The sequence below is a fragment of the Meles meles genome, chromosome 13 (assembly GCF_922984935.1).
Source record: "Meles meles chromosome 13, mMelMel3.1 paternal haplotype, whole genome shotgun sequence".
NCBI lineage: Eukaryota > Metazoa > Chordata > Mammalia > Carnivora > Mustelidae > Meles > Meles meles.
Genome location: NC_060078.1, coordinates 32,441,876 through 32,467,058, shown reverse-complemented (window position 1 = coordinate 32,467,058; position 25,183 = coordinate 32,441,876). Strand labels below are relative to the sequence as shown.

Here is a 25,183-nt window from a genome sequence, read left to right as displayed (position 1 = left end):
GACCATGCCTACACTTTGGGAAATGCCTCTGTGTCTCTCTCTGAGGCAAACCCAGGAGGGTCTAGTGGGCAGTGTGACAGGGAGGAAGGAAGTGGAGGGAGCACTGCCAGGCCCCGCTCAGGTGTTCTAGCCACTGCGGGAGGGGATGGCTGGCTAGTGGCTTCCATCTCGATAACCCCACGCTCTCTTTATCAACCTTCTAGGTCCTGGGGCCACGGGAGTCTGGTTTCAAGGGTGGTCTGGGCGAGGCTGGGTGTTGTAGGGTCTCACCTTTCAGTGACCCCCATCTCACCTCTGTCAGAGGCTGGCCAGGGATGGAAGAGTGCCCAGGATCCTCTGCGCAGAAGAACTCACACTGTCCCAGAAGGAAAGCCCCTGGGCTGTTTCCCAAAGGGGGGGTCACAAGGTCAGGATCATGATGAAGGACCCAGTTATGTCCTGACAGTCTCTGGCCCATCTCAACGTCATCTTGTAATAAAAGCACGACACCCACCTTTCCTCTGTATGGGCTTCCCAGTCCCAGAGTGAGGACTGAGAGCTTCCAGAGTTTCTGACTGGGATGAAGTCACCCATGGCGCATCCAGAATTCCTGGCTTCCTCTCACTTCCGCCACCCCGATTCCCAGCCCAGATGGACTCTGGCTCTCCTTTGTCCTTCAGCCTGGTGTCACGTCAACTCAAGACCTCTAATGGGCCAGCAAAGCCCCTGGAAGCTTCAGCAAGGCTAAGGTCAATGGTACAATGGCTGTGCCCCTACTTCCCCTGACCCCTGGCCCTAGCCACTACCACCCCCACTCCATTTAGGAAGCCACTTCTCACTTATCATTTTGTCCATTCAGATAAGAGCGCACAACACCTTCTCTGTGCCCACTTTTGTGCCAGGGACTCAGAAACCTCAGGCAGAGGCTCTGGTCCCTCAGAGGTCACAGTCTAGCTCAGGCGGGCAGGTACGCCCAGGTTCAGGTCAGCCGGTTGGGAACTTGGGTGAGACAGCAGAAGGGAGTGTGAACAGCGAGGCATGGAAGGGGGGCCCGCTGGGGAAGCTCAGGACCCTTGGTGAAAGGGAAGGACTTGAGTTGAGCCCTGAGGGAGAGGGGAGGTGGGAGACACCACCAGCGGCACCAGTGCTGGACAGAGGCGCACGAGTAGAGGACTGGGAGGGGTGCATGACTGTCCTGTGGACACCCAGGGCACAGGGACCTAGGGAGGGTGCAAAGTGGGGAGTGATGCTGGGACCTAGCTGGGGAGGGGCCCTAAGGATTTCCTATGGGATATCTACCAGATGCATACACGCATGCGTCTGTAGGGATGGGCCATGCCTGGTGTGTATCCCTGTAACTGTGCCCTGTGTGTGTGTGTGCGCGTGCGTGTGCACACACGGGGGCACACGCAAGGGTTTTGCAGGTTCTGGGATCTACCCTCAAGAGGGCTCCAACCTGTCTGGCCCTTTACAAAAGTTAGATTTCATTCATTCACTCACTCATTCCACCGCCCGGAGTGCCTCCTACCTACCAGGCCCTGCTCTGGGCCGGAGGATATTGGGGACAGGGGCTTGCCCCCAGATAACTCAAAGGCCGGTGGGTGAGGTCAGACACAACCTACGGTGCTTGTGCGCAGCTAAGTTAGAGGCAATACCCTTTTCAGGTAGCCGGGCTGTACAGGAGGGAGTAGCAAGGAAGCGGAGCTGACAGGAACTCTTGGGCTGTCGCCTCCACCTAGAGGGCCAGGCGCCCTGTGAGTCAGCGGGAAGCCCCTCCCACAGGCCCTCGCTGAGGCAGTTCCCCCCACGGCCCCCCGGGGGCGCTGTGGGAGAAGGGGGTGGGCCCTGGAGCTGCGGCTCTGGCGCCCAGGGCGCTCGCTCTGCACTCACTCAGCCGGAGCTTTTCCGGCCAGCTGTGTACCGCTGCTCCCGGAACACCAGGCGCTCCCCCTTCAAGCCCGCGGTCCCACTCCGGGTCCCGGGGCTCCAGACGCCGCCCGGCAGTGACATGGGCGTCCCCCTGGTCCCGGAGGCCAGCGGCCCGCGCTGCGGGCCTGTGCTCCTTGCTCTCTTCCTGGCTGCCTCCCGAGGTAAGGTCGGCAGGAGTCCTACCCCCCCGCGCTGGGGAGGAGCACTGGGACAACACGGCTAGGGAGGGGGGCGCAGGGGGAGCAGGGCGCCCCCCTCTGCCTGCCTTGTCTCCTACTTGCTGGGACCGACTTGCAGGGGCCAGCGGCTCTCTGCCAAGTGCCTTGGCTGGGCGGTGGCACATCTGCATGTTCTGACAGCCGCCGGAGCTGCTGCCTGCCAACCCTTCTGTGCAGAGTCCCGCGCAGGACTAGCTCCTGCAGGACGGGAGGTGGCTACGGTGGGGACAGTCCCAACATTTTCTTGTGCACCCTACAGGCTTCTGACACCTGTGGCATCTCCCTGCCCATCCTGCCTCAGGGCTCCAGGATCTCACTGGGCACAGGAGGTGTGGTACTCTGTGTCCTGCTCCCTAGCGACACTCCTGGTTGAACCTTGGGGAGCATGGTCCGTTCCCAGATGTGGGCACCCACCTGGTCCTTATCCTGAGGGTCTGGTTGCTGGGAGTTGACTGGTCAGCTGATTCCTGACATCCTAGCAAGGCTGCAGCTCAGGGACCGGTGTGGAGTCCTAGGGAGAATGTGGGCCACTTTCCTGGCTTGGCCATGAGCCCCAACTGGGTCCCGGGATTACTTATGGCATCCTTCTGGTCTCGGTTTCCTCAGTTCATGCTCGGAGGCCCTACAACCAGGGAGGTGCCACTTTTTCTTCCCAGAGCCCAGCCTGTCACAACCCCAAGTGGAATCCTGGCCAGGACACGGGGGAACCCAGGGCAGGATGGGGAGGTGGGGGGAGGGCAGAGGTCGGGATGCCCATAGCCTGGCCCCTGGTTCTTGTGTACCCAACGCTGGAGCAGCTGGATTTCAAGGGAAGAGGGGGCGGGCAGGCAGCCTGTGAACCAAACATTGTGGGGAGGGCCCAGGGAAAGCTTGGGTCATGAGAGGAGTCAGGGAGGCAGGGGGAAGGTTGGCACAAGGACCCAGTGGGCGGGTCAGAAGAAGAAAGGAGGGGGAGCCAGGGCAGGAGCAAGAGTAGGGAGTTGAGAGAACCTGGAATATACCGCAGAAACAGACTGGGTGCCTGCAGGCAGTGTGTTATCTCAATGCTGGGAGTCTGGCCTCTGATAAGGAGGAGGGAGCCCACACCCCACACACACGGAGCTGCCTAGCCCTGGCCTGGATTTTCCCAGGATGGAGGAGGCAGTCTTGGTACCAAAGCCCTGCTTCATGGCAGGACATGGATTCCAGAAGGGGCAGGGGATGGTGGCAGGCAGGAAGGCCAGCATTGTTCCCACCACAGAGCACCTGCCTTGCTTGCCCCTTCTCAAGTGAGCCCGAGAGGCCTTCTGCTCGCTTACCCCTTCCCCTGTCCTCCCCTGGCCAGGCTGCTTTCTGTTCAGCAGCCCCAGTTTGGGAGAACTGAGGTGTAGGGGGCCCCCTTGCAGAGTAGCGGGTAGCAGAGAGGCTCACAGCCCTCGCACCGTATCATCTACTTAGCTAGAAGCCTTCTCCCCTAGAGGTCTCGGCTACCCAGACAGCGTGGCGCTCCAAAGGGACAGTTCAGGCCCAGTTCAGGGAGATGATTAGAGCTCGAAGTAGGTTTCCACTGAAGGGGGTCTCTCAGCTTTGAACTACTCTGGGACTCAATATTCTTAACTGTCATACAGGCACACGAATGAACATTCACACTACCCAGGAGAGTGTGTAACAAGGGGCTAAGAGTCAGGAAGCTTGGTCACAGGCACGGTCAGGAGGATTGACCTGTGACTTGGAAAGACTTATCGCTGGCCTGTGGAGGGGCTGGGTTGCCTTGGGCAGGACTGCTCAGGGTCAAAGCCTTCAGATGAGATGGAGATGGCTGGTGCGGGTGTTTTCTAAGCTCCTGAGCCTGAGTCAGCACCAAGGAGCACAGAGGTGGTGAGCAGGTACTCAGATACCCCTTTCCTGGGCTTAACTTAGTGTGAGACGGTGGAGGGAAGCACCTAGAGAGCCAGGCCCCAGGACACCCCAAAGGTGGCAGACTTTTCTCCCCCTATATGCACTCCTAGGACCTGAGAAAGTTCTTGTCCTTACCATGGCCATATAGGCTGACCTGGGAGGCCCGGACTCTGGGACTCGTGCATAGAGGGGCACTGAGGCTAGGGAGGGGAGACCCCATCTTCCCCTTCATAGTAAACACACTGCAGGGCCTTGTTGGGTAACCTAATGGTGCAAGCCTCTGACACAGCAAAGATCAACTCTTGGGAAATCTACTATCTTCTGTCCAGAACCCCTGGGGTGGCCCTTGAGGCCGGCCCATGGGCATGAGGGGGCAACAACCCAATGCCAGCGATGCCCAGCAATTCCAGCCCAGAAGTACTTGCCCAGCTGGGTTAGTTGGTCTGTTTCCCCTGCAAGCTGGGTAAAGGTTCCCTGCCAGGGCCTGAGCTCCCTGGAGCGGGTGGCTCGGGTGGGAGGGACAGTTTTGGGAAGCTGAAAGAGGCCACTTATCCCTATATAGGCCTTATGGGTCTTAGGCTCCAGCAGATCAAGGGAAGGAAAGAAGGAAGGGCTCCTTGGGGCCCATCTGGCCTATTGGCAGTGATGCCCTCAACCAGCACTGACTAAACCCCTCATAGTGAGCTTGAGGCCCCCAAGTTTGGGCCTGCTACTCATCTAGGAGCAGCCTGCCTTCACTGGGGCACCCAGGGACTGGCGGCGTAGCTTTCTGAGGGACCCTTGGGTCCCCTTAGCAGCAGCACTGGCAGGCCCAAAGCCTCCCCGATGGCAGCCTATATGGGAATGGTGAAGCAAGGGACCTGAGGTTGTGAGCCCCACAGTCTGGTCTCGGGAGTCAGTGGGGTCTAGGTTCGAATCCCAAGATGGCCATTTACAGCTCTGCCTTTGGACAAGTCACTCAGCCTCTCTGAGCAAGTTCCTTCATCTCTACAATGGGGATGATGATGGCTCCTCCCTCCGCAGGCTGCGAGGAAGAGTCAGTGCACAGCCTCAGCACCGTGCCTGGCCCTTGGTGGATGACGTGGGGTGTTCAGCTGTTGCTTGGCTTTCTGCAGCCACATGCCACTGACCCTCCATTTAAGTTCCCTGCTGGCTGGAGAGCCCAGGGTGTGGGAAGGCACGGACTGGTTTCCCTAGGACTGGACTCCTAGAATCCTGGAGGTCCCCCGACTGTTGGCACCTACAGGCACTTAAAGTGTGAAATGTCCATGGAGACGCCTGTAGATTCTCTTCAGGTTCCCCAGAGATAGGGGACTTGGCAACTTCAAGGCAAGCCCAGCTCAGGGTTGGCCCGTCTAACTGGGATCTTTCTCGCAACTGATATTTACGTTTCGCCGGGTTGCTCCGGCCGCCCGTTCCCAGAGAGAAAGGCCGGGGTGGTTAGGTACCGGCATCATGCTGTAATGAACTTTCTGTGCTCGGGCCCAAGTGGACCCCATCCTTTAACTGTTCTGCCTGGGATGCTCTTTCCCCTGGGCCACCTGGGGTTGAACAGGGAATGTGACAGCAGAAGCTCTTCACTCCCTGTGGGACCCCAAACACACATTCTCTCTGAGCCACAGGCAGCCTGGGGGACGGGGTGTCAGGGAGCCTGACTGCCCCCTTCGGAAGGGCAGCTCTGAGACAGTGCCCCCTGAGCTTTGGCCTTCTGCTCCTTACCTTTGGGACTTGGGCAGCAGCATCTGCCTATCATATGTACTTATTTTTCCCTCAAATGGACTTATTCTTTTACTTAAGTAAATAGATTTTATTTTAGTTTAGTTTAGTTTCAGGGAAGCAGGCCCCCTGCCGAGTAGAGAGCCCGATACAGGGCTCTATCCCATGAATCATGACCTGAGCCGAAGGCAGAGGCTTTAACCCGCTGAGCCCCCAGGCGCCCCAAATAAATAGATTTTAAAAGGAAACTTTCTACCACTGCCACCAATGGAAAGCCCGTATCATTGCCATAAATAGACCCAAATCATACAAGTACACAACAAGAAAACCAAATAAGGGTATTCAGTTCTACCTGGAAACTATAGCCTGGGGAAGGCTCTGAGCCTGAAACCTGCTGTCCTTTGTTAAAAGAAAAGGCATTGGGGTAGGGAGGAGGGGATAACCTTCTCTGTTGTGATTCTACGGCATTTAATGCCATAAAACTAAAAGTAAAACTGTCTGTGTTAGAGTCGCCATCGGCGCCTCCCCCCATCGCTGCAGGAGCCAACTCTCCACTGTGGAAAGCGATAGCTGGTGGCAGGGGACAGGTCAGCTGCCCCTGCGGAAAAGAAAGAGAGCAGTGGTCTCCTTCTTAAGAGGTCAAGCCAGGGTCAGAGAGCCTCTCTGAGCCGCTTCCAGCCCCCAGTTCTCCAAGCCCCTGTTGCCTTCCTCAAGTAAATACAGTGTCCAAGTAAATATGTAGCTCCAGCTGGGTCCTCTCTTATGGTGGAGCCCACTAGTTATCCCAGTAACCACAGGCGGGGGGTGGGGGGAGATGGGGGGGTAGGGGTAGTCAGGGGGAGGGAAAGAGGGAGAGAGCTTACAGCAAGCTGAGCCCTCACTGGCCAGGCCAGCTTCCCTCTGCAGGAAGGACGTGGGCCCTCTGGTCCGTCCCAGGCTACCTCCACTGTGTCAGTGGCTACGGGCTGCCTGCACCGAGGGCAGGGCCCAGGGACTGGGACCTGGACCTTAGGAAGTCCTCACAGCCCAGACCCTTGGGGGAAGCTGGCTGGAGCTGATATTCTGGGCTGCACACAGGCCTGGGCGAGTCTGGGAAGGAGGCACCCAGAGAAGCATCCATTGGCGGGGCGTCTGGCCAGCTGCCCAGGCCCTCTCCAGGGAGGCGTGCTGGCCAACAGCCTCCAGCCCCGGATGCGCGGATGCTTTCCCAAGGTGCTGGAAGCCCGGCTTCCTCCAATAGAGCCTGGCTTCCCCTTCCCAGACTCCCTGGTCCGATGTGAATGGACACTTCCTGCGGGGGCAGGTATCAATAAACACATCTGAGATGCCCTTTGTCCTTGCTGGCCACAGACCCCAGGCGCTGACCTGCCGGCTCCGCCCCTCGCACCGGGGGTCACTTCCTGGAACTCTTGTGGCACTGGCAGACTCCGTCCTGATTGCTCCTGGACTCTGTTTCCCTCTGTGCTCTGCCGCTTACTAAAGACAGAACCGAGCCTTTCCCTACACCCTCCACGGACCCCCCCGGGGGACAGGGCCTGGCCGGGAGCTGGAGACCAGTTCCGCGCCTGTTTGGCGCTCGTTGGGAGGGCGAGGTCCTGGCCTTTTGCGGCTTGAGCCAGGCCAGCAACAGCAGAGGATCGGGGACTGTGGGATGTTTACTTACAAGCGCTAGCAGCAGCTGGACAGAGTTCTGCTGTTTGGGTGCGGCCTCCCAGGCCCGACTAATCAAGCTGGGGCCCCACCTCCAAAGGCTGGGGCGTCGCCTTGGCAACCGTGGGCTAAACTCGTGCCCCGTCAGGGAAAATACACAGGCCTCTCCACACCCACACACACACCCATCCCGTGCACACCCACAGGGTTTCGTGAGGTGCCTGCTGGGGGGAAAAAGGTGAAGTCATGAAAACTAGCACCCCGAGACGGAGCCAGCCAGGAGCCCCTCTCCCCGGTGCCTGCCAGAACAGAAGCTTCTACAAGGGCCTGAGGCCCCTTTGGCTGAGGGTCCCACTGCTGCGAAGTGGCAGGAGCGAGACTAGATTCTGAGCGGCCATCCCTTAGGGGTGGCCTCTCTGCCCTGGGCTTGGCTCATGGTAGGACCTTGGTACATATTTGTGGAATGATGGCATGGTGTTTTCGGTTTAGGTCCAAGGCAGAGCAAGGAAGACTGCCTGGAAGCTGCAATCAGCCTGGGGTCAGTTCACTCTCTTGACAGGTGTCAGCCCCACCCGCTTCAGGAGTTGGGGGGCGGGGTGGGGGGGGCTCTTCCTTCCTGCAGTGCTAGCCTGTCCAAGCTGTGGGTTTCAGCTCAGCCACATAGGTTTGGGTGGTCTTGGTGAAGTCGTTTGACTTCTGGATCTGCTTCCTCATCTTTTAAATGGGCACCTGGGTGGCTCAGTCGGTGAAGCATCTGCCTTTGGCTCAGGTTATGATCCCAGGGTCCCGGGATCGAGCCCCGCATTGGGGTCCTTGCTCAGCAGGCAGCCTGCTTCTCCCCTGCCTGCCATTCCCCGTGCTTGTGCTTGCCCTCCGTCTTTCTCTCTTACTCTGTCAAGTAAATAAATAAAATATTTTTTAAAAATAACAAAATAAAGAAATAAAACGGGGATGATAATACCTACTTCAGGGGATATTTAGTGAGAGGAGTATAAAATGCTGAGCAAATAAGTCTTTTTTTTTTTTTAAAGATTTTTTATTTATTTGACAGAGAGAGATCACAAGTAGATAGAGAGGCAGGCAGAGAGAGAGAGAGAGAGGGAAGCAGGCTCCCTGCTGAGCAGAGAGCCCGATGCGGGACTCGATCCCAGGACTCCGAGATCATGACCTGAGCCGAAGGCAGCGGCCTAACCCACTGAGCCACCCAGGTGCCCCCCCTGAGCAAATAAGTCTTAACACATAAATGGCCCATTGCTTGCTCCCTTCCTCTGCCCTAAGGAAACATAGCCCCTTCCTCCTGCCCCAGGCTCTCAGAGCTGGAAAGGCCTAGGAACATGGGGAGTCTCTTGAGATGAGGAGAGGGTGGCACAGAGAAGGGTGGGATCTGCCCAAGGGCACACAGCAAGGGTGTGGCTAAGTGAGGACAGGGGCCCAGGGATCTGGCAGACCAAGGTTTTTACCCTGAGACCTGGAATGTTCCAGGTTCCTAGCAATCTTCCTCCGGGGGCTTCTGCCTCCTTACCCAATGACAGCTGGGCCCCAAGAGCCGCACAGTGACTGGGCTCAGGCCCAGGCCCAGGCCCAGGGTCATTTTCCTGTCCCATATGTTCTCGGCCGCCCTGGAGCTGAGGGCTTTCCTCCCCAGCCTCTCCCCAGTCTCTGACAATGACCCAGGTGTCCAAAAGGATCTGCTCCTGACAATAAGCAACATCCTCCTGCCAAATAATTATAAATCCAGCTGTGCGATATAAATATCCCCAGTAACACGTGTGCCCGTGCAGTTGCAGACAGCACGGGGGACGGGCATTATTTTCCCCAACTCTGTGCCTTCGAGCACCCTCCCAAGGGCAGGCTGTCCTAGGCTTTGACCTGGCTTGAGTCTTGACACCATAAGGGGATGACCCCCGCCGTCCCTGAACCCCTGACCAAGACAAGACCTTGGGAACCCTTGGTTCACTGCTGTCGGGCCCTTTTGTGAAATCGAACGCTGTCCCCCATCCCCCAAACCTGAATCCCACTGCAAGCTTCTCCTTTTTCTAAAAAAGGGAAGAGGTCCTCTGGGGTGTGTAGGGTGTTGGGGATTGAGCAATGCTCCCCTCCCCATGCCTCCCGCCCCTTGCTCTTCGCAATTCTGTATCCCACCCTGGGTTTTCAAGGAAATTACTTCTAGGGCTGAAAATCTCTCCCCAGTGCTGTCCAGGCACTTCTGTGCTCACCCACCCCCTTGCTTGGACCCTGAGGGCTGGAGCCTGAGGCCCTGCTGGCAGCTCCCGAGGCCGGGGTCCCACCAGAGGCCAGCCGTGCTGCTTGCCCACACCTGATCCGCCCCAGCCACAAGCTAGCCCCATCTACACCTCTGTCCACTCCACAGCCCCCAGCCCCACCTGGCTCAGCTCTGTGCTCCACTTCCTGCTTCTGCTTCCACCCTGGCTCTGCCCGTCGCCCCGCAACGATCTCAGACACGGCCCGGGACCTCTACTGAGCCAGCTCTTTCCCCCAGCCCCCAAGGTGTGTGTGATCACAGCACATGCTGCTGGATCTGGCTCTGGCTCCCGCCTTGGGTTCTCTGGGGGAGGATGTGGGGTTCGGAACAAGGAAGATGGGACATGAGTTGAGAGAGGTGCTGGTGGGAGCTGCCACTGGCTGGGGCCTGTTGGGGAAGGGGGGAGCGCAAGGCAGACAGTTCTTTGGTCTTGCTCTCTAGGCAGCTTTTCCGTTTTCCTGGGAATGCCTGTGAGGGTCCTTTCCCTGTCTACTACCCACTTCATTTACTGGCACCCATAGTTCTGTGGCCACGGCTGCCACCAAGGCCTGTGAGGGGGAGTCCGAGTCACTTACTGTGATTTTCACTGAATTATTTAGCATCTTTGTGCCTCACATTTTCTCCTCAGTGAAACAGGAATGAAAACAATGCTGACCTTATAGGGTTGCTAGGCATGCCCCTAAGGGAGTCGGCATAGCACGGGATACCTGCACTTCCTTCTTCTTCTAGTTCTAACTAGATCAGGCTTTACCTGAAGCCCCCCAGGCTCCAGGTTCTGAGTCCAAACAGACCCTCCCCCTGTGGCACTTTAGGAAAATCACTTCCCCTTCTGGGCCTCTACATTTTTGCCTGAAACGGAGACCAGCATCTTGCCAGCAAGTTGTGAAATATCTTCTCATGTTGGCAAAGATTTTCCATAGATCTGGGGCTCCCAGACTTAGCTCCCTCTCACATGTGGGTGGAGTGAATGAAAGGATCTGTGTGTGTGTGTGTGTGTGTGTGTGTGTGTGTGTGTGCGCGCGCGTGTGTGTCTTTCTTACTCTCTTGGGGGCCTAAAACACCACCTTGCAGATATATTCTTTGAGGCCATGATTTTGCTAACCCCCCACACTCTGCTTTCAATATGCAAGCCCTCCAGAATTGGATCCCAAGCTGTCGTTAGTCATTCACACCTTAGTGGGAAAGAGTTTGGAGCTGGCTTCTCCATTCCATTCTGCAGAACTATTTTCACTCCTAGGAAATATTTCTGGACTTGCCCAGATGAATGAGAGAGCTGTCTAGCTTCCCTGCAGCCAGCACCAAGTACTAGCAAAGCACTTTACGAGCACTTTATGTAAAGTAGTTGTAATCCTTGCCTCAACTCTGGCTGGTAGATGTTTTCATTTCTGTTTGACAGAGGGGAGTCTGAGGCTCAGGGTTTAAAGGACTCCCAGCTATTGGACTCCAACGCAGGCTTGTCCAGTTCTGAAGCTACACCAGGCTGCCTTCTTCTGGACTGGGCAAAGCTTTTAGCTCTGCTGGAGGTTCCCAGGCTCTAAAGGCAGGGAAGGGGGGGTGGGGAGGAGGAGGTGGCATTATCTTGATTCATACAGTGGCCACGGAAGAGACGTGCTGGTTTGGATACTGCACACATTTCTAAACTCCTTCCCTGACTTACGACAGCCTCTGAAATGCCAATTAAAATTCAAATACCACTAACGTATAATAACCATAGTGATCCTCCCTGTGTCTGTAAAGGGCATTAGAACACACATCTCATGTTTTCACCTTTCCCTCGCTCTGTCCTCTCACAACCATGCACTGTGTCAATATTTTTCTCATTGTGCATGTGAGGAAGGGGGGCTCCCACGGCTAGATAGGAGCCGGGACTCCAGCCCCAGTGTCCTGCTTTTAAGGGTCATCACTTGGGGGGATCAGCATGGTTAAGTGCCGGGGGGTTGGGGTAGGATAAAGAGGACCAGGGGATGGCTTCATTTGCCTATTAGAAACAAAATGAACCAGGAAACATCTCTGAGAAGACTGGATGGCAGTGGGTACACAGATGAGGCGACCTCTCTTGATTGCTCTAGCCCCGGCCCCGAGACACCTTGGGTTTTCCCGCCTCCTCACCACCTGGCCCAGGGCACCCCCTCTACTTGTTGAAGTTCTCTCTATCCATCAACCCCAAAGACACTTGCTCCTTCGAGAAGTCTCCTGACCGTCCCCAGGATGGCTAAGTCTTCTCTCGTCCAAGTGCCCTGTAGGCTGGCATCAGTCTGCCCTTTAGCCTGTGGGTTACTTTGTCAGGAAGGCCTGCTTTGTCAATGCGGCGAGGCCCTCAGCTCCCAAGGGGAGGCCATGCGCTCAGCATCCGGGTGAGAAGTAGCCCCTGGCCCGGGCCCTGCACACAGCAGGTGCTCCATTAGTGCTCCCTGATGAGGGGGCAGGAAGACATGGCCAGCCCCAGGAGAGGATAGGGCCCAAAGTGCTAATGGCCCCAGAAGGGTGGTCAAGGGCGAAGAGCTGCTCGTCCCCAGTAACCCTCACGCTCCTCGTCCTGCTTCCCACCAGACGGCACGGGGCATGGAGGCGGGAGCTGTCCGCGGCTGGTCACGGGCAGAGCCGCAGTGCCAGTGGCGGTGGTGTGGGGAGATAGACACGCTGGCTGGGCCCAGTCTGCCGCCTGCCCAGAGCCTCTCCTGCACCTCGTGCAGCTTCCCCGAGGCCAGGGGAGTCCCTCACCTGGAGAAGCTCCTCCTCCCGCACAGCCCGCGATGGAGTCAGGCTCAGGAGCTAAGGAAGAGGCTGAGGCCCAGGGAGGTCAGCTGACTGGCCTGGGGGCCGTGGCTGGGGAACCCACATCTTTGGAGCCCCAGGCCAAAGTTCCTCCTCACTTGGGGGGAACTGGGAGTGGTTCTGGCGCAGGCAGAGGACCGTCTCTTGTCTCTCTGAACAGGTCCGGCGGCAGCCTTCAAGGTGGCCACGCCATATTCCCTGTACGTGTGCTCCGAGGGGCAGAACGTCAGCCTCACCTGCAGGATCGCAGGCCCCATGGCCAAAGGGCACGACGTGACCTACTACAAGACGTGGTACCGCAGTTCCCGGGGCGAAGTGCAGGTGTGCTCGGAGCGCCGGCCCATCCGCAACCTCACGTTCCAGGACCTCCACCTGCACCACAGCGCCCACCAGGCCAACGCCAGCCAGGACCTGGCCCAGCGCCATGGGCTGGAGTCGGTCTCCGACCACCACGGCAACTTCTCTATCACCATATACAACCTGACCCTCGCGGACAGCGGCCTCTACTGCTGCCTGGTGGTGGAGGTCAGACACCGCCACTCGGAGCACAGGGTCCACGGCGCCATGGAGCTGGCGGTGCAGACAGGTGAGGGCTCTTCTACGGGACTGCCCGGAGTGGGGGCGGCGGCCACGGGGACGGCGCGCTAGGCCCCGGCTGGAAAGCGAGCCGAGGTGACAACGCGACTCTGGGGCTGGGCTGCTAGGGACCAGGTGGCGTGACCACGTATGATTCTGTGTCAGGAGGGGGGTGTGGTTCCAGATGGGTGACACGGACACTCCAGGGACGTATGTGGTGAGAAGGGGTGGTCATGGGGTGTGGGGCTGCGTGTAAGTCTCTCTGGTCGGTGGGGTGTGATGGAGAGGGGGGTGTGCATGGTTCTGTCTGGAAAGAGAGGGTACCAACCCTGCTCGGGACAATACGGTGGCCGTGATATGTGACCTGGGGTGTGAGCCGGTGAACGCTTGTTGGGGAGTGACTCTGTGTGTGTGTGTTTCCCCAGGTGAGAGTGTGTGAGGCAACAGGCTGGGTGCCCGCAGGTATCCACACACCAGGACGTGAGAGTGAGCCGGGCACACCCAGCCGTGTGGTGAGAAGATGCTTCATGTGTGTGCGTGTGTGCTGGCTGTGACAGGCCCTCCTGACCTCAGGCCCACCTAACGCCCCTTCTCTTTGCTCCCACAGACAAAGCAGCATCGACGCAGTGCATCGCGTACCCACCATCGCCCAGGGAGAGTGAAAGTAAGGGACGGCCCTTTTGGCCCTTTTGGCCCTTTTGGGTTCGCCATTCTCCTCTGCCCTCCTCTTGGACCCAGGCCCCACTCAGAACTCTGACCTCATCACCCCAAGCCCATGGGACCCCTATTCTTCCTTCCCTGCTATTGCCCCTACCTTTCACTGCCCCCTTCCCCAGAGCCATTGGGCTGAACTTCCCAGAAGCCCACTCCCCTTCCAGGCTCAAAGCCCGGGGGAAGCCGGCTCCTGGGGGTGGGGGGTGCCCTGACAGTGGTCTCCGGCCAAGTGCCCCCCAGCACAGGTGCCGAGTGCCACAGCTGTTTTCAGGGGACGCTGCTCTTGCCCACCAGCGCTCTGCCCCATAGAAGGCTGTGTGTGTGTGTGGGGGGGGTCCTCTTGGCTTCCTTGTTCTGTGCACAGAGGAGAGAGGACAGAAAGACTCAGGAAGAGGACGGAGAGACTTGGGAAGGGGAACAGAACTGCCTTTCCTAGAGCTCTTCCGACATGCCAGGCACTGTGCTCAGTCTTTACAAGTACTGGTATCCCCATGGAGTCTGATTAGAGCCCTCTGAAGCAGGCAGCACCACCTTCCCTTTCCATACATGGACAAGAAGCTCAGAGAGGGGACGTATCTTGCCCAAATTCACACAGCTGGATGTGCTCACTTCACCTTCTTCCCAGCTTGAGGAATGCATAGGGCAGTGGATGGGAGGCAGTCAGCCCCGGTTCTGGCCCCGGGAGGCATCCTGTGGAAGAAGGCAGGCCACTGCTTGGAGGGATGTCTGGGCACTCAGAGGCCAGGGCAGAATGCCCAGCAGCTTGGAGGGAGCAGGCAAAGGGGAGACGTCTCCATTCTTGGGAGAGGAGAGTGTCTTGGCTTCCAGAGCCTTCTATCCATCAGTATCTACAAGGCATCTAACGTGGCCCAGCCCTGGCCCAGCCCTGGAGATAAAAGAGTGCAGACCTCCCCCCCACCCCCTGCCCTCCAGTAGGTCATGCACAAAGACTGAGGGCGGCTAGAACTTCAGCCCCAGCAAAGCCCAGCTCAAAGGTCGTGATGACTTTCTCCTTCAACCACTCTTGCTTGCCAACAGCTTAGCCAGGGATAAAATTAGAACACACATTTCCGTCTGAGCCAGACCCACATGGAACTAAGGAACTCTGGTTCAAGCCCCTGTTTCTGTGCACGGCAAACCTGACGTGTTGCCTCAGCACCAGGCCACTGCTGTCTTCACTTCCTCCCCGGGCAGCTCCCTGGTGAGGGTGGACGGCCGTGTGTGCAAGCCCCTGGGGCGGGGGCCGAGCTTCACCTGGAGGGGGCCCACGAGTGTTCACTTCCCCATTGCTCCTTCCACTCTGAGCAACCCTCCAGTCCCCCTTCTTCCTCCAGGAGCTCCCAGAGCTACCTTACAGACCGTCCCCTCTGCCACTGCCCACATTTCACTGGTGGGGAAACCGAGGTGCAGACAGGTGCGGGGACTGCTCCCAGTCTCTCAGCCAGAGCACCCGGTTCTCAGTCACAAAGCCCAGGTGCTGGGCTGCCCTCCCCTCTCAACACTGATTTTCTTAAAATTAGTTTTATGAATTTAAGTCCTGGGGACAGATATTAGAGATGCCAGTGGGGACAACAAAGAAATAAGGTACAACATAGAAGGAGCCGAGATTTGATCCACTTTTCCTAATTAAGACTCTAGAGAAGTAGCTGCTGGAATTAAGGAAACAGAAGTCAACCGGGAAAGCCTGGGATTCTGGCTGGTAAGAACCCAAGGCTGAAGCAGAACTTTGAACTTGATTGTCAAGAGTGGGTCAAGTTTCCTTCGCTGGGCACCTGTACTCTTAGATGTTGACATTTGCCTTCCCCTCCAGGGATGCACAGCCTCACTCTGGTCCCTGCTTCCCTGAGCTACTGTCCACAGTGGCCTAGTTCCCCAAGGGCCAAAGGGGTGTGTTTACTTCTATCAGAACTGTTGAGGGCAGGGTGATGACTTTGTTAGTGACCTCTGGAGGCCCAGTCCCTTTCCAGACTCTTGGTTCTGGAGGTCTGGAGACTCTAGCTGTGGTGGAGTCTTGTCACTAAGGTGGACATGGTGTCCGAGGAAGAGGAACCCAGTTATCCTTTTGGGTAGGGTGTGGGGGTTTGGGGGCAGTACTTGCATTCTCTCGGTATCATGGGTTCGTGAGAAATGGGAGCATGTGTGTCCCTTCCCCAGTAACAGGGAGGCAATCTGTGTTACCCAAGGGGCTGAATCTGGGATCAAAAACTCCAGTGCCCCTGAAGCCAGGGACCTGGGGAAGGTGGGGACCGTGGTGAGCAGCCAGCTGCCAGCCTGTAAGTGCAGCTTCAACTGCTGCGTGCTTGAGGGCGGGCCGGGGCTGCCAGAGCCTCTCCATTTCCCAGCAAGGTCAGAATTCCAGATTTTATAGAAACCCTCAATTTAAAAAATGTTGCCCTCCACCCCCCAAAAAAGAAAGAAATTATGTACCATGTGGGCCATGACGGGATGGCAAGTAGATGACAATAGACAGTGGGCACACATCTGGTTTCTAATGGTTTTGGAAACATTTGCCCAGTGACCCCTGTGCTTAGTGGGTCTCAGGGCGGGCTGCTGGGTACTGCCCTCAGTCCCTGCTCACTCTAAGACAGGTGCCCCACAGGTACCCCAGCCCTGGTACCTGGTCGGCTAATGATGCTTCCAGCCAAGCGGCTCGGGGATTTTCTGTTCTCCCTGCAGCCCTGTCTCCTAATGGTCTCTTTGGGGAGTAAGAGGGTGGTCGGGCTAGGAAATCATAGTGAAAGCCCAAGTCAGTCTGAGGTTGGGGGAAGGAGGGGAGAGAGGCTGAGGAAGTTGGTCTCCAAGGAGCCCCCGATTGTTGAGGGGCTGTGGTTTTTTCACTGAGCCCAGGGAAGGGGCCTGGGCAGGTTACCTCCTGCCAAGCAACCTCCTGTCGCCCTACACAGTAGAATGTTCGGTTTGCTTTCATCCAACCCTGGGGGAACCGGGGGGAACCAGGCAGCCTGAAGGAATTCTCTCCTCCCTTCTCGTGCCTACCTACCTACCCACCTATCTACATACCCACCTACAGGGTACGGGCAGGCTCTAGACAAGGGTGCACTGCGCAGCAGGGTAGGGTTGGGCAGAACTGGCCTGACACAGTTCTCAGGGCTGGCCTGGCAGCTTTCTCTGCCAGTGCCTGGTCACCTTCCCAGTGAGCCTGGCTCTGGAAGGCTGCCAAGCAGGACCCCTCACCCTCTCCTCCTCAGGTACTGACCATGCTTGTGGGAGGGGGTGGGGAGCTGGGGCAAGGCTGGGCTCTGCAGAAGAGTCCAGAGTTTCTAGGGTAGGTAGACCCACAAAACTGTCCCCAGACTCCTGTCTCCCTGTCCTGGCCTCAACTCTCAGCCCAGGTTGTAAGGAGACCAGGTACTGATCCCCTGGAGGACCCACAGAGGGGGATCTCTGCCTGGGGACAGGAGTCAGGCCTGGAGTTGGGACAGGGATCCCCAGTAAGTAAGCATCTAACCCCAATGAACGTGGCTTAGTCGCAGTCTGGAGTCCTGCTCTGACGACTAGAGTAGAGCACTTTGCGACCCCCTTCTCAGTGCCCACCAGAAGGTCCTATGACGGGGAGTTAGAAATCCTTGAATGTCTGAATTACAGAATGTGTCTACTTTCACTACTCCACGTCAAACCGCAGCCTTGCTGAGATGTGCAGGGAACCTGCTTTAATGTGGACTTGAACTTGCTCTGTAATTAGCATAGCAACTGTTCCTGTACCAGTGGGTAGGTCTAAAGTGCCCGTAAACAGTTTGTTCTCTTCTGTGGTATGAACAAACCCCCGGAAAGCTTATTTACACCATCATGGTGTTTAGCAACACAATGAGATAAAAACAGCCCTTATTCCCAAATAAATAGTGCAAAGGCAACACCAGGACCACAGCCCCTCCACCTTCCTCAATCCCCCCCCCCCGGGGGGCCGCACTGACGCTGTGACAAGGTATCCCAGCCCATATTTTGTATTTGGGGAAGGGCTGAAATCGGGAAGGAAACGCATTTATGCTGGTTGTGGTTCCGAGGGCACGTCTGTTCCCAGCTAAACTCCTGGCGTCAGCAGACAGGCTGAAACAAATGAAGGCTCCCATGCTGTTGGTGGGGTGGTAACCTGGAGGGCGATTAGAGAGCAGCCTGGAGGGAAACGCATGCACTTTTTGGCTCAGCACTTTCATCGCGGCTGGGAGTTTGCGAACGGGGGTACTTTCCCAAGAGAGCAGAGATGTACACACGAGGAGTCCGCGGCTACATTATTAGTTATGGGGAAAAAAATCAAAGCAATCTGCATGTCCATGAGTGGGGGACTGTTTCCATAAATTCACAGGTGAGCCCAGTGACAAAGCCAGAGGCAGAATGAGGTAGAGCTCTGTGCCATCCAGAGCTGTCCGTGAGCAACGTGACATGCTGAGTGGGCAAAGCAATCGTCATGAAAAGCAGCCGTTTGCTGGGTACGCAGGGAACAAATTTGGGCTGCACGCAAGGAAAGTGTGGACAGGGACTGCCTCTGCAGGGGGCCCCGGGGGGAGGAGGAGCATAGCAAGAGGAGGAAACTTTTTTTTTAAAGATTTTGTTCATTTGACAGAGAGACAGCAAGAGAGGGAACACAAGCAGGGGGATTGGGAGAGGGAGAAGCAGGCCTCCTGCTGAGCAGAGAGCCCAATGTGGGGCTCCATCCCAGCACCCTGAGATAATGACCTGAGCCGAAGGCAGACGCTTTAATGACTGAGCCACCCAGGCACCCCAGGAGGAGAAAACTCTTAAATATATTTTAACATATATACATATAAATTATATATATATTAATTTAGAAAATCTGAAATTTTAAAACACTGGATAAGGATTCACATTTTTCTAGTTCTCACCCACATCTCCCCCTGTGACTTATATGTGTGGGATCACTTCCAGAAGCTGTGTCCAGAGCTAAGGGGTCTCTTGGGATGAGTGGGGCTTTTGTTCATTTTGATGTTTTTTTTTCTTATTGTGGTACAACGTGTATAACATAAGATTAGCATTTCAACCACTGTTAAGTCATTAATTCTGCTCACCGTGCGGTGCAACCGTCACAGCTATGTATTTCCAAACGTTTTTCACCACTTGGGTTCCTTCTGACCTTGAATATCATGACACAGGGTCTGTGAAGGACTTTCTTTTCCTTTCCAGGGAACGACCTGTGGCCCAGGGCAGCTGGGCCGTCCCCAGGGCCTCAGATGAAGACGCTACTCTCTCTTTCCCAGAGCTGCCTTTGCTCTAAGCACCTGGCCTCATCTCTGTGTGCCCTGGGCCCATGTGGGCAGGCGGCATGGGGTTCTCTTTGAAAGGGGATCCCTAGGCCTTCTGTGCCTCTGCAGGTCACTGAGGGTCTGGCTGCGAGGCCTGGGTAAATCTGGGTCCCCCTGCTGCCTGGAACTTTCCTCTCTGGGCTTCAGTCTCCCTTCAGGAGAAATGGAGGGAATGGAGTCTCACTGTAGCTCTTTTTCCCCTCACAGGCATCACAGCTGCTGCGCTGGCTACCGGCGCCTGCATCGTGGGCATCCTCTGCCTTCCCCTCATCCTGCTCCTGGTCTACAGGCAAAGGCAGGTGGCCTCCAACCGCCGTGAGTATCCCTGCCTGCCTGGGGTGCGTGAGAGCGCAAGCGATCCCCCCCAGCCCCCAGCTCAGCCCCTGGGATCAGCAAAGGCACGAGGCAGGCACATTTCCTCACTGTTCCAGAGAGGGAAGCTGCTCGAGTCCCTGCAAGGAGCTGGGCTCCATGGTGGGGAGAGGATGGGACCCAGGTGTGCCATTTGGGGGGCCTGAGTGCCCACCAGCCTCAAGTGGTCCTGGCTCAGCACTCAATAGATGTCTGCTGACTGAGTGAATAGTCACACAGAGTGGTTCAAACTGGTTTATAAAATCGCCACCCCCGGAGATCCTTTGCGGATCTGCTTTAAGGTAGGGGTAGGCTTGTTTTGTAGCCAGCATTGTAACTGTTGGGACAAAAATGACCTTTGGATTATCAGAACTGCAAGGGATCCTGGAGATAACTGAGCTCAGTTCTTTCCCGGTAGAGCTGAGAAACCTGAGCTTACCAGCGGGGTTCGATCGTTAACCGAGTGTTCTTGAAGTGCCTAAGTGCCAGAGCAGGGACTCAAGCCCAGAGCTCTCCACTCGGGCTCTTCCCCGGGAGTGTAATCCCTCCAGATCATCGGAATGCTCACCGGCATGAGCATCCTGGCCACAACCCCTGCCTGGGAAGGCTGCTGTGCTAGGTCCCATGCCAAGGTTGTTGTATGCCTTCTCTCCTAATGATGCGACAGCTTGGTCCTACAATTGTTCCTCCTTGACAACTGAGTAAACTGAGGCACAGAGAGGTTCAGTAACTCACCAGGGGACCCTCACAGTGAGTCAGTGGCAGAGCCAGGCTTCAGGTCATGGCCACAAAAACCGTTTCATCCTCCTTTGTGGTATAGTGGCCCTTGCCCTTCCTCTGACCTCACCCCTGAATCTGGGCTAGCCTGAGGCCTCCAGGAGCCGGAGGGTGGGGAGTCCTCTGCTCTGGCCCTTGCGTCACCTCTCCTGCCTCTTCCCCTCTGGCCGGTTGCAGAAGGTAGCGGAGACAGAGCTGCTCTGTTGGCAGGTGGCTTTTTGCTCACACCCAATTTCCTCTGGCTGGACTGTAACACCTGCACTGCCCTCTCTCCTGGGGGCCCAACCTGAAGCCCCCAGTGGCTCACTCAAGGGCTGTGGTCACCTTTCCCTTACTCTCAGGACATCCACCCTCCTTTCACAAATCCTGCCGTAGCCTACTGCCAGAAATACCTGAGGTTGGGGGTGGGGGGGGGGAGCAGGCGGGTCAAGGGCTTGGAACTGAAAGAAGAACCCAGGGGCTCAAGCAGGGAGAGTCATCACTGCGGAGCCGCCGTGAGCTCGTGTTCATCTGTGCAGTGTTTTCACGCAGGTGAGGAAGGGACGAGGAGGGAGACACACTCAGCTCCCAGGAAAGAGCTCCCAGGGCTGCACGCATCCTCTGAAACTAAACGGACCCTAATTCTGTGACGTGCAGCTGCTTACAGTTCCTTATCCCCAAATTAAATTAAATATACACAGTAACAAAAAGGTGTCAATAATTTATCTTCTAATAAAAGTATTTTGGAGGCCAGCTGGCTCACCTCTTCCAAAAAAAAGAAAGAAAGAAAAAATGAGTTATAGATTCAGAGTCTTCGAGACAGACCCAAGAGATGATGGGAGAGAAACCATGTGCAAAATGGAGAGGAAGGGGAGAGATGGGTCCTTTTTTCATCTAGTGTCGCGAGAAGTACTGCTGCTGGAATTATGGGAACAGAAGTCACTGCAAAATGCAGGACGGAGACTAAGTGCCCGGGTGGGGGTGGCAGTCCGGGGTGGGGGGTGGGACAGGGAGCGTGTGTTGGCTGCTGCAGGCAGGGCACTGGCTCTGAGCGCGTACGCAGGGAGGAAGAGAGAGAAAGGTCTGGGAGCACTGAGGCAGGCAGCCTCCTACAGAGGCTGATCGGTGTGGAAACCAACCTGGTTTTAGATGGAGACTGGGTTTCCCAGCTCTAAAGTGGGTCCAAAAACCCACCCCCTCAATGGGTGGAGAGAATGAGCCCAGGGAACGCTGGGCACCCGCCAAAAGCCGGATGCACAGAGCCGCCTGCTAAACGGTAGCCATGATTCCTTCCCAGAGCAGAGATTTTAGGAACCTTTGTGCAACTTCCCGTGTGTTCCGTGTGTGCCCCTCCCGCCCACGTTTCCCCACAGTGACTGTGGTACAGCTCTTGCAAATGAGAAGTGTACGGGGAGCTGCAAGGAAAAGGGAAGTAGGGCCACGGCTTCTGGTTGGGGGCCTGTTTGGGGGTGGGGAATCCTGGGAGTGGGGCAGTGCGGCAGCAGCTTGGAGGAGCATCAGAAAGTGGCGGAACGGCTGAGAAGTCCGGGGGTCTCAGGCCCCTGTGGCTCCTCTGAGAGATGTCACTGCTACAGCCACCCTCTAGGTAATGTGGAGGACGGACGAGAGTTCCAGTTAGGGACTCCGGTTAGGGACTGAGTTCGCGGCCCTCCCACTCAGTAAGTCATGGCGACAGACCAGAGTGTAGCCACTGTCCAAACAGGAAACAGCAAATTCAGGAGTGAGGCCTTTGCCTGATACTTAAATCCAGAAGGTCTTGCAACGCCTAATGAAGCCATAGGAGAAAGCATTGGCTGCCTTTGGCCTCCTGGGGACAAACGTCCCTTGTACTTGTGAAATGCAGCCTGAGTTTCATTTATCACTGGTTAACACAAGGCTCACTGAGCCTTGCGTGCAGGGCAAACACTGCCATGCAGGCCTCCAGAACCCGCAGAAGGCGGATCCAGGGCTGAGCGTGGCCCAGCCTGGCCTTGCTCCTATTCCTCAAAGGGCATCTGGCAGCGGGGACAGGGATGCTGTCTAGGGAAGCCTCTCCTTTGTGACTAGTTTCTCTGTATGTCCCCAGGTGCCCAGGAGCTGGTGCGGATGGACAGGTAAGGCTCCTAGAGATCTTCCTGAGAACAGTGCCTGCAGCCACCCTGACCCTAACTCCAAGCGTGGCAAGCTCTCTCTCTCCCTGTCTCCCTCGGGCCTGTGGCTCTCTGTTGGGCATGGTCTACACTCAGACCATAACTGGACATAATGCGGGGGGGGGGGGGTCACTCTTTGCCTGGACTGGACTCCCCTTCACCAGGCTCCTTTCCCTGTTCCCCCTGCCGATAACTTGTCCTGGGACAGGACTCAGAACACCGACAAGGCCTCCCGGGTCCTCCCCAGGCCCTGGGTCAGCTGTCAAGAAGGAGAGCTGTGCAGGAGGCTCCCATACAGCCCCCCAGGGCACAACTGCTTAGCAAAGGGTCTGCCATCTGCCACTGAGGCCTACACATCTGTGCTCTCCTTGCCACCCCCCAACCCCGCCCAGTAAGCTGAGCTCTAACCCTGCTGGGATGAACCCGGCACCTTCCTTCAGGCCCAGTGTCAGCTGGCCAGGCTGGGGGAGGAGGAGGAAGCAGCTGAACTGGGGACAGACACTGAAACATGCAAAGGAAGATGGCACACCCAGGACAGGGGTCCCTCCCTGCAGAGCCTTCCAAGGAGAAAGCCATCAGGCCGCCGCAGGCCACCAGGACAGATGCCGGCCAGGGGTTCCTAGTGGGGCAGCGGGCACAGCACACGGTGGCTGGGGGAGTGTGTGTTGGTGTGCTCAGGGCAGGAAGCGGCCATGGAGGCTGGCATGGGGGGGCTGTCCTCAGGAATGAGTCCCACTCCGGAACTTGGCCCAGTTACCTTTACCAGCAAACCCAGAGTGCCTCTAGGTGTTTGAAAGAGAGGATTTTCTAGACAGGTCAAAGGAGGTCCTACTAGTGATCCTGCCAGGATCTCAGAGCTGGTGGCAGGGGGTGGCGGTCTCTTTCGAGGTGGTCCCGCTCCCAAGCAGGAAGAGGGAGAACACTGCTCCCCGCACCATACTACAAGCATTCAATCCTAATGCCATCAGCTCTATTGACCAAAGAGAAACCTATCACAGGTTCCCAAATCTGGTGTCCTGAGTGTGTCTCTGACCCCAGACTTCCTGGCTGCGCCCAGGGCAGATGGCCAAGTAACTAATAGGACGCTGCCTTGAGCTCAGGGGAGATGGGAGAGTGTAAGCCGTGCCCTTTTCTCTCTGACCCTGGCTCCTCCCTTCCTGCAGAGGCCTGGGCTGTGAAGGCAGGGGCGGGGAGGGAAGCACAGGAGTGGGGCAGGCAGGAGGGCAGAGGCCCAAACCTGGGCAGCGCAACGGACTGAACCAGCTCTCCTTTTCTAGCGGCAACACTCAAGGACTCGAAAATCCAGGCTTTGAGGCCTCCCCGTCCTCCCAGACCATGCCAGAGGCCAAACCCAGGTCTCCACTGTCCTACATGGCTCAGCGGCAGCCTTCAGAGTCCGGGCGGCACCTACTCTCTGAGCCGGGCACTCCTCTGTCTCCGCCAGGCCCTGGGGATGTCTTCTTCCCAACCCTCGGTGAGTGTAGTCCAACAACCCACCCCCGCAGGGCACCACAGCCTGCAAGGTCATGACCTCCCGTGGCCTGCAGGGCAGTAGCCTCACTCCCCTTGTGAGGCCTTACAGCCTCCCCGTGTGGGCTTAGGGGGTGAAGGACTGAGAAGCTCCCCATTCATTCTACTTCTTTCTTTTGCAGACCCCGTGCCTGACTCCCCAAACTCTGAGGCCATCTAGACCCACTGGGGCCAGCAGGCAACTGTGGCTGGGCCTGGGGCATGTGCGTCTGAGGCAGAGCCGACCTTCTTGAATGGTCCCTTGGCCTTGACCCTGGTCCTGGTTTCCTCCCTCCTGATCTGAGCCCAGACTCTCTGAGATACCTCTGATGGCCAGACCCTCAACTCCTCTGGGTGCTACAAGGCAGAAGGGAGAAGGGGTTGGATGGCTCAGCCCCTGTCTCAAGGATGGTGGGGTGCTGGGACCCCACCCCAGAGACCTGAACTTTACCAGCTACAAATGCCAAATGGCCTACATCCGAGAAGTTCAAGAGTTTCCAGCCTATGGCAGCTTCTCTCCCTGGGACATGAGCTTTGTGACCGGACAGCCCTGATAGGACAAGATGGGCACTGGACAGAACTCCTCTCCCCTCTTCCCCACACAGTGCCTTCCTCCCAGGCATGAGACCCAGGACACGATGTGGAAAGACTCCTCCTCAGTGTGGTAGAGCTAGCTTTCCTGACCTCGTCTGAGGCTGCTCCTCTATCAGACTCCTAGCTCTGAGGCTGGGCCTGCCTGCCCCCAGGGGCCAGGGGAGCCTTTCCCAGCTGTCTGCTCCCAGCAACCTCTCCCAGTAGCTGTCTGCTGGTTAAACAAAGATGGGCTCCTGCTGTCTGCCCTCTGGTCCTCAGAGCTCACTGGCCAGGGTCCCCGAAACAGGAAGTACACCCTGAGGCACAGTGGCCACTGTGGGCCAACTGGGATCTTGGGCAATGGGGGCCAGGCCAGAGGTTGCAGTACCCACCGCAGAGGGGGGTGAGGGAGAGCACGGGGAGCCTGCTGGGAAGGTGAGTGGCTCCACCTCTCCCCCTCCCCCCTCCACTGTGCAGTGTGCTTGGTACAGAAGGTGACCGCACATGTCCCAACTGTGACCCTCCCGCCAGTGGAAAGAGGAGGCGTTATTAAAAACTCCACGGGCAGCAAGTACAAACCCTGTGCAAAGACTATAGGAGATGGGCTTGAATCCCTGCTCTGCTTCCAGGGGTTCTCCTCCACCTCCCCCGCCCCGTCTTTGGTCTTCCATTCCACTTAATCTGGGCTGAGTCTCCACTGCAGAGGGACCCTGTGCAATGAGGGTGTACACAGAAGGGTCTGGGGCCCTGTGCTCCATCTCCTGCTTCCGGCCTTGTCCTGGATTTATTTTTATACACCATGTGCAAGGGAATGCTTTGTGGAATTTTGATTAAAGCGTTTTAAGACGCGGAGAGGAGTGGGGGCGCCTCTGC

At 57.0% G+C, this 25,183-nt stretch overlaps 2 protein-coding genes across 6 annotated transcripts in view; one reads left to right on the top strand and one right to left on the bottom strand.

Annotated features, from left to right (window-relative positions):
- CDH23 (cadherin related 23) overlaps positions 1–25,183 on the bottom strand; it is a 395,682-nt gene that overhangs the window by 39,982 nt on the left and 330,517 nt on the right. The window lies entirely within an intron of this gene.
- On the top strand, positions 1,825–25,162 carry VSIR (V-set immunoregulatory receptor). Its single transcript, XM_046026740.1, has 7 exons — positions 1,825–2,069; positions 12,569–12,994; positions 13,592–13,648; positions 19,179–19,286; positions 22,165–22,192; positions 23,506–23,702; positions 23,881–25,162. Exons 1-7 carry the CDS (start codon positions 1,988–1,990, stop codon positions 23,916–23,918), a joined length of 936 nt encoding a protein of 311 aa, XP_045882696.1. The 5' UTR covers positions 1,825–1,987; the 3' UTR covers positions 23,919–25,162.